Source organism: Hylobates moloch, unplaced genomic scaffold, assembly GCF_009828535.3.
Source record: "Hylobates moloch isolate HMO894 unplaced genomic scaffold, HMol_V3 SCAFFOLD_23, whole genome shotgun sequence".
NCBI lineage: Eukaryota > Metazoa > Chordata > Mammalia > Primates > Hylobatidae > Hylobates > Hylobates moloch.
The window spans coordinates 3,280,892-3,289,234 of record NW_026652298.1 but is presented as its reverse complement, the minus strand read 5'-3'; the positions used below and the strand labels follow the sequence as shown (position 1 = coordinate 3,289,234).

The following is an 8,343-nucleotide window of genomic DNA, read 5'->3' as shown; positions in this document are numbered from 1 at the left end:
CTGTGGTTAGTGACAGGTATATGCCACTCCTACAATGGGGTTGCTGGACCTCAGATCCCTTTATCTTTCAAGCTCCAGTGAAGTGATCTGTAACTAACCTCACTCTGGAGCTTCTACTGCCCTGGCCATGTAATTTCAGAGATAGCTACATTCCTCAGCAAAGGTATCATACACATGTTTACTCAAAAGTCCACATAACTTCTTTGCATCATCAGGAATTGAAACCATTGGCTTTTTAAAATTTTTTTATTTTTTCACTCATCATTTATTTACAAATACACATTATAACTTTTATATACATTGCACATTTACATGGTAGAAAAGTACAAAACTATATATTTAAATGAATTTATATTTTAACTTGCCATGTTTGAAAATATAAAATTGCATCAGAAAAAAGTATTATGAAAAGCAAGAAACTTGAACTGATAAAGCTTTGATATAACTTTTAGTGACACATTGGTTGAAAAAGAACTAATTTAAAAGGTACAGCTGAGTAGCTTAAAGGAAACACCTAACAAAAGGTTGAATGTGTAGCCTTCAACATCCTTTAGTCTCCTGACACCCACATCATTTCTTTGTATCTGTAACATCTTAAAAGTACATTACTAGAATTCTAATCATCTCCTCTCTCACAAATGTCTTCGTCATAACAAAAGAACTGAAGTAGGAGTTTCCTCAAAGATGCTTATCTTCTGTACCTTGTATTTGAGTCAGAGTTATAATGCCTTTTGGTCAGTCAAGGTTCCTTGTAAACAAAACCCGAGGGATCATGTATGTACAGATCAGGCAGCAGAGAATCCAATAAATAAACATGACAGAAACTGACATGCAAGTTTGTTGAAAGTGGGAAAGAGTCTAACAGTGAAATGAAGGGAGACAGATGAGTGAGTGAATAGTAAGGAATGGACTTAAATGGTTTACAAGGAAAAAAAGCTTTTACTTTACAAGCAAGAAACCTCACAATAAATAACAACTGCTCTTCCTTTCACGAATAAATTTCTTCAAAAACAAGGTATACAGTCAACCAGACATTTTATGTATAAATTATAAAACATGACACAGTATAAATAAATGTCTACAAGTCTCAACTATGGGCCTCATCCAGTAGACCTCACAATGAATGCCTCTCCATGTCCAATGAGTAACAAGATGGCCTGGGAGAGAGATTTAGGACAAAGGTCCTTTAATGTATAGTTTTCCCCCCAAATAAATAAGCATACACTTATTTACAGTATGGACAATATATTTTTCTTTTTTTCTTTTTCTTTCTTTTTTTTTTTTTGCCCAAAGGCTATGTCAACACTGAACACTTGTAGAGAGTTTACCACTCTAGAATAGAAGATATAGGAAAGCTGTAGTCCTGGTCTTCATCTTCCTCCTCTTCCTCAGTGTCTTCCGAAATGGCTAGATGGGGGAATACAGGGGAGCTGTTGTTTAAATACGGACAACAACAGCGCAGAAGCAGCTCAGTGTATGTTTTCAAAGCCCTCTGATACAGCCATATTACAGCGTTGCATTTTTATGTGACTTGCAGTGAGATGCTTTTTTTGTTTTTGGCATCTGCTGTTATGCAATAAGTTAAAAAAATTTTTTTAAAGCATAATCTATGAAGTCAAAAACTGCAGAAAGTTCTGAAGAATCAATGGCTCAGGTTTTACGGGCAGATTCCTGAAATTAGATAAAAAGCGCTCTTGTGTTCTAGGTATAACTGCTTTGGGTCCTTAATTCAGAGTTAGTAGAGGCAACTGCAAAAAGCAGCAGCCCATGTGTGATAATATGAAGCTGTCGTTGGAAAAAAAAAAAAAAACTTTTGAAGCAGTTAGTTTAGATTCAAATGTTAATAAAGCAAACAGCAAAGCACACTACCAAAGCACAAGAAATAGGGGAAAACAACTGGAAATAGATTTTTAGAGGCAACCCCATTGATGATCACCGGATAGGTCCTAAAAGCCAAGAAACGTTGCAGAGAATTTTCTGTGGATTTTTGAATTGCTGGTGATACTTAGCCGCTACCTAATTTGAACAGAAATGGATTTATGGGAGATCTGCGTGCTTTGTAAGTGTCCATTCCCTAGGGATTGCCTGGGAAAGCCTTAAATGGCAGCAAGGTTAAAAATCGCACTTACAGTTGCAAGATCCGGAGTGCTTTACTTCCAGCAGCACACCTGAGGAGCAGGCAGCTTCCTTCATGGCACACTCGCTGGCATAAGTGGCATTGTCACTGGCACAGACAGGCTCATCCGACTTACTGTCAGGGCACAGCTCATCACAGAGGGAACACCGGCCTCTCCCAACCTTGAAATCCCATAAACATTTTTTCCCACCAGTGCACTGGATATCTTCACAGGACTTTGCTTCTAGGATATAATACATCTGTGATGAGTAAACTGATTTCCCCATATCCCCCTTTTCTCCCTTTCTCTAGTCCTCTATCAATAAATATAAACATAATAGTAATATCCTATTACTAATGGGGGTAATGGAGATATTATGCAAAAATGCTGGATAATAAAACTGAAACTCAAATGCACACACACATAAAACCCCTGCAGTTTCTTACATACTATATTAGTGCATTAAAATAGTATTTTTTTTAAGAACGGGATTTTACAATATTCTCAAGTTAAATATATATCTTATTATTTACCACAAGTGGGATCTTTTACAAAAGAAAGAATTCCATTAATTACTAGAATCTGACAACAGATTTCTGGAACTGCTAAGTAATTATTTTTCGCTTCCAGCAAGTCTGGCACTTAAAAAAATGTGTAAAATTGAGTGAGTTCTAAGTTTTCTCAGACGGAATACTGTTCCTTGCTTCCTGCTGGCATTTGAATATGTGTATCAATGCCTCCAGAAGACAATGGTTTCCATGAGGAATGCTGTGGTCACAACAGTTTCCCCAAATTGCAGCGTATTTCTCCCTATGGTGTTTGGGGACACCTTGGGCTTTACTTATTAGTTAACCCCACAGTTTAATACTAGAACTAGCCCGTTTTCTCTTTTTCCTTCCTCAATCCAGAATACCTACTGATACACTTTCCCTCATAGGCTAATCCAATAGATCTGCCCAGCAGGCAGGTAGCCTTTCTCAGGTGGCAGGCACTGGAGTAGGTGACTCCATCATTCCCACAGAGATATTGCTCAGAGGAAGTGGGCTCTGGGCAAATCCGATTACAGGTCACACAGTAGGCATTATTGGTCTGGTCCACCACACATGTGGAGCTGCCTGGACAGAAAACATCCCGACAAGTCTCTGGAACAAAGAAGGAAACACACATGAATAGGTACCTTCTAGTCCTTAGGGAGTGAGCACTTGAAGTTACCAAGGAAATCATGACACTGAAGCATCCAGCTTTCAAAAGGCACTTTGGGAGCCCTGTAGTTTTCAAGAGAGAATCTATGACTCTAGGTTGGTCCTCTCAGTGTTCTTAATGAGTCTCTAGAGGTTAGAAAAGGACTCCTTTATTTGGTTTCAGTATTACTATTATCAGGCTCTTACTGTGGACTGCACCATCCCCAAAGGGTCTTCTAAAGGGTCTACTTTAGGTACAAAGCTGGAGGAGGGGACAGATCCAGTCTTGCTCAACAGGGTAGGACCTACTTTTACATCTGCCTTGGTACTGGACTTCCAGTTCTGGCTGCTCTTTACATCTTGCCTTTAGGAGTGCGCATTCATTGCGGTAGGTTTTCCCATCCAGCCCGCAGACTGGACCCTTCCAAGTGATGTTGGAACAATCTGGGGCGCAGACGCAGCGGGGTTTGTTCTTCTTGTTCATTCGGCATTTTTTCCCAGGTCCACAGTCCACGTTCTCACACGTTTCTGTGAGTTGGAAACAGGCATGGATTAAAACCAGAGCCAGGCAGTCTGCAGGTCAGCCAGGAGGGCTTCGGGTGCCTTGCGCAATGATGCAGCCCTGAGTTTGCGCTGGAGGGGCCCCAGGCTCTCTCCTAGAAGATTGGGAGTTGGTGAGAGTGTGGACCTTGGGCTGTGCCCCACACCCAGATCTCTCTCATTAAGGAGCACAGGTTGGCAGGTTTCACCACCACACTTGGCTAAGAAGTCTGGCGTGTTTTACCTACAGCCTGTAACCGGCAGAATTCGAGTCTGCCCGGCTTACCAGGGCAAGGGACAGGAAGGGGAAGCCCACGAACAAAGCTCTCCTACTCCCAAACCCCAGCCAGGTAGTGGGGAAGCTAAGGGTAAGACGCCCTCTACTGTGGGCCTGCCAGTGGGGAAGAAGGAGTCCTACCTTTACAGGGGATGCAGTTGGGGGCGCCCCCGTTGAAAATCATCCACTTGAAGAGTGTGTTGTCATTCACGTCCTCCTCGGTCCACGAGGTGCTCAGACGGCCTGTGCTGCAGCACTCCTCCTTGCTCAGTTCGGTCTTGTACAGGACCTGGCAGCGGCCGTTCTTCGCTTGACGGAGCCAGCAGTTCCCAGCTGTGAAGAGACAAGGGTGGGGAGGTGGGTGAGTGAGCAGTGAGCGGTGGCGGGGCAGGGAGAGCGAGGTGGCTAGCGAAGGAGATCCGGCGGGGATGGCGAGGGGGTGAGCGTGGAGGAGGGGAAGTGAGAGAGACGTGGGAGAAAAGTAGGAAACAAATCGAAAGGGGTGGAGGGGTGGAAAAAGAAGGGGGGGAAGCCCTGATCACGGAGATGGGAGGTGGGCGAGAGGGAGGGAGGGAGAGAGGGAGAAGACAGGGCGCCCCAGCCATATCAATGTCAGTTACCAGTGACCCAGACACAACACGTGCAGCTTGCATTGACTTTTACTAGACTGTTTACTTTTATTCGTCCCATTTCATAACCTGCAGAGACTCGAAGAGCAGATTAAAGAACCTGACAAAAACAGGATGCGACGGATGTTTTTACATGCTGGTTTCATGTAGGCGGTACAGGAATTATTTGTGACAGGGGTTAAGAAAGTAAGAGAATGAGAGAGAGGAGAGAGGAGAGATGGGGGGAGAGAGAGGGAGAAGGAAAGAGAAAGAGAAAGAAAGAAAGAGAGAAAGAAAGAGAGAGAGAGGAAGAAAGAAAAGAAAGAGAGAGAGAGAGAAACAGATCAAGCAAAAGGCACTTCTGAAAAATGAAAGCAAAAAAGCAACCCGGCCCAGCCCGGAGCTACCCTGCGCGGCCTCCAGGCGCAGCCAGCCCGACGGGCCCGTTTTGCAATCCGCCAGACCGGAGCACGCCCGCGGCTACCGCGATCTTTCGAAATCTCCGAGGGCTGCTTTCCTCCGCGCCCACGTCCGGGCACCAGGCAGAGCCTCTCCCCTAAAGGCGGGCAACCCTGCGCAGTGCCGTGCAGACGGCGAGGGGCAGTGCCCAGGAGAGCAGTTTACAACATACTTAAAATGTTAACGCTGAAGCAGGGAAAGTAATGCCTTAAGGTGGGGGGGAAGGGGGAAGGCTTCCTACCATTTCACGGTTATATGTACCTATCTCATACCTAGCAAGAAATATTTGCAAGTGATTTTTCCCTCTTCCCCCTTTTTAATGTTCGGATTTGGGTCGGGAAGACTTCTCATGAATCACCAATATGACTTTGAAAATCATTGGATCGCAAGCTGCTATTATTATTTTGAACATTCTGCCCAAAGACTAATTGAAATAAACAAATCTATTTTTAAAAGGCAAGCTTCAGAAATTTGCTCTTAACCCATTTCAGAATTTAAGTCAGTTATGGGCTGCTCACTGTTTTACAGAAAGCTAAGAGTCAGAAAGAAGAATGAGGCAGAGGGGAAAAAAATTGTAAAGTGCTCAAAGCACTTTGGGGTAATAATTTGGCTTTTTTTGGGGGGGGGTAGGATGGGGGATGGGGTTGGAAGAAGCATCCACTAGGCAGAAAGCTACTTCCCTTGAAAATTTTCAGCACCCACATTTCCAAGTTTGGGCAAAGTTTCTGAAACCACGTCCCCCAGCCACCAAATAAAATTCAGTATCTCTCCCCCAAACCCCCAGGTTTTCTTTTCTTTCTTTCCTTTTTTTTTTTTTTTTTTTTTTAAGTATCCGAAAGATGTGGGAGGGAGAGAGATGAGACTGCAAATGGGTCGACTGAAATCTCCAGGCTACTACTGATACTTGTTCCCTTCTTCAGAGCCAGAGGAGATCACAGTTAAAGTTATCATGGCCAGAACTTGGAGCATCTAACCCTTAACTACTAAGACCCCAGCTCGCTCCCTTTCCTTTTTCAAGATAATCGAGCTCCAAACTCCGTTCCCAGTCCTAAAGTGTCATTGCTTACAATTTTCCCACTCCTCTCCATCCCGGAGTCCCCAAGTTGGTCCAACATCTTCCGAGAGCAGCGTTGCTCAGAACAGACCAAGTGGAGACCACAGAAAAGTCGACCCCCCGCCCTCAGCCGAGCCTCCCCAGCGCATCCCGACTCGCTTACCCTGGGCACTGCGGTCCTCCATGAACTGGCAGAGCAGCAGCAGCAGGAGGCAAAGCCCACCCGGCTGGTGCCTCGCGCGGACCATCCTGGGGGCAGGCGCGGGGCGAGGAGCGCAGCGGCGCGGGGAGCCGGCGCGGCGGCGGGTGGCTCGGGCGAGCGGCGCGCGTCGCAGAGGCCAGCGGCGGAGGGCGCAGCGATCCCGGCGCAGCCCCGCGCTCGCCGCCGGCCGCCCGCGCGATTCAATGGACGTCAGAAGCCGGGCGCAGCCGCGCTTTAAATCTAGACGGGGGTCTCCGCGGTTTGCGGTGGGCGGTCTCCCAGTGTTTGGGGCTGTGGGAGGGCGGCCGCGAGCGAGGGTGTGCGCTGCTCTTTGGGGGTGGGGAGCTTTTAAAAGTTCAGTGTGAATCAGGTGACATTTCCCACCTTCTGGAAACCCTTCCCAATTATCTTTCGTAGGTGCCCGAAATCAAAACGGATGGAGGGGAATCGTCGAGTTCTTATTTGCGTAGGAGCGAGAGGGAGGGGGAAGGCGACCGGGGCGGGGGTTGGGGGCTACGCGTCGGGGGTGGGGAGTGGGGAAGAACACCCACTTCAAGTCCTGCTCGCCGCCGCTCGCCGGCAGCGCCGGCGCGCTCGGGGTGGCGGGTGTGTGTGTGTGAGTGTGTGTGTGTGTGCGCGCGCGCGCGAGTGTGAGAGGGAGGGCGCGGTGGGGGTGCTGGAGGCGGCGGCGGGGGTAGCGGGGGGAACTCGGGAGTTTGTCTCAGTGCTGCCTCTCCTCAGCTCCAAAGAGACTTTTGCAAACGCCCGGAGAGCCCCGGGCTGCCCAAATATCCCGCCCCGGGTCGGGTCCGAGCGCGCCGGCCTCGCGGCGGTTCCGGGCACCCGCAGCCTGGGCGCGGGACCCGCGAGGTTTTGTGTCTGGGTCTGTGAGTGTCTGACTTTGCAGCCACCCCAAGCCCAGAGGTGTTGCTAGGAACCCCGGCCCCGGCACCTTCCACCCTGGCAGAGCGCTACCGAGACGCGGCCCTTCGTCTGGACTAGTCAGAAGCAAACAAAAATGTTTAACACCTCAGGCCCGGTCTCCCCCCACCACAGCCTCGCCCTCTCCCTTTCTTTTCTCCCCTTTCACTTCGCCGCGTCTGGAGTCGGAGCCCGGAGCGGGGGCGCCGACGTAGGCGGTCTGGCCCCCCCCTTCCTCCCCGGCCTGGAGACTCCCCATTTTCTGTCCTGTGTGCCTCTGTCTGTCTCTCAGTCTCCTCGGCTCCAATCTCTCTCTCTCGTCTTCTCTCTTTTCGCGAAATAAAAAAGATTGCAACATCCATAATGAACTTCTGTAGCCTCAGTTTATTAAGTACAGTGCCTGGCATTCTTCGCTGAAAGTTGGCGGGTCTCTCATTTATAACATTTTTGGCACCGCTGAATGAAACTGAGGAGGCGATATTTCCTTTTATATAAAACGATTACTTCACGGAAAATGCTATATTGTTTATTCCAAAGCTGCCTTTTAAATTTGTTCTTTTCGCTTCTGAAGCCCGAAGGACAACAGATAGCTAAGTATGCAGACAAAATTCTTGGACATTCGCAGGTCACTGGGATTTGTTCTACGAATTTCAAATCCGCCGTTCTTCCCCCCCAACCCCCTGCAACTGCCCTCCCCCCGCCAGACCCTCCCCCAGTCCTCCTCTCGCCCTCCCACCCCCCATCTTCCATCAACCTTCCCCCCTCCACAACTGCAAATAACTCAGTGATAACAGATTTTTTTCCACCAACTGCAGGAGATAGTGCTAATCTTTTAATAAAAGATCCCATTACAATGGGATCTGTCTGGACAGACTATAATAGATCCCGAAATACAGCCGTGCTAATATTAGAAGACAGTTGTTTGGGTGCCTCTCAGACGGGCCCAAGCCCCCCTTTGAAAGTGGGCATGAATCACAAAGCCCC

The 8,343-nt window shown here is 47.8% G+C and overlaps 1 protein-coding gene across 3 annotated transcripts; it reads right to left on the bottom strand.

The window, feature by feature from the left end:
* Positions 1-227: 227 nt before the first annotated feature.
* On the bottom strand, positions 228-6,647 carry FST (follistatin). Of its 3 annotated transcripts, none has more exons than XM_032144558.2 (6): positions 6,400-6,647; positions 4,257-4,448; positions 3,608-3,826; positions 3,035-3,259; positions 2,130-2,360; positions 228-1,671 (listed from the first exon to the last, which is right to left on the bottom strand). In XM_032144558.2, coding segments are annotated over exons 1-6 (954 nt in total). In that variant the 5' UTR covers positions 6,485-6,647; the 3' UTR covers positions 228-1,669. The 3 variants fall into 3 exon arrangements, with proteins under 3 accessions (XP_032000449.1, XP_032000447.1, XP_032000448.1); XM_032144556.2 differs by having other exon boundaries at positions 228-1,407; XM_032144557.2 differs by having other exon boundaries at positions 1,209-1,407; positions 2,130-2,357; positions 6,400-6,484.
* Between the last annotated feature and the right edge of the window lie 1,696 nt (positions 6,648-8,343).

What these genes read in the sequence shown, in the direction of transcription:
- FST (XM_032144556.2), bottom strand. Translation starts at nt 6,484, where the DNA reads ATGGTCCGCGCGAGGCACCAGCCGGGTGGGCTTTGCCTCCTGCTGCTG. An exon ending in GGAGGACCGCAGTGCCCAGG is followed by an intron (nt 4,449 to 6,399) that starts GTAAGCGAGTCG and finishes GTCTCTTCACAG; the next exon opens with CTGGGAACTGCTGGCTCCGT. An exon ending in CTATGAGGGAAAGTGTATCA is followed by an intron (nt 2,361 to 3,034) that starts GTAGGTATTCTG and finishes ATTATATCCTAG; the next exon opens with AAGCAAAGTCCTGTGAAGAT.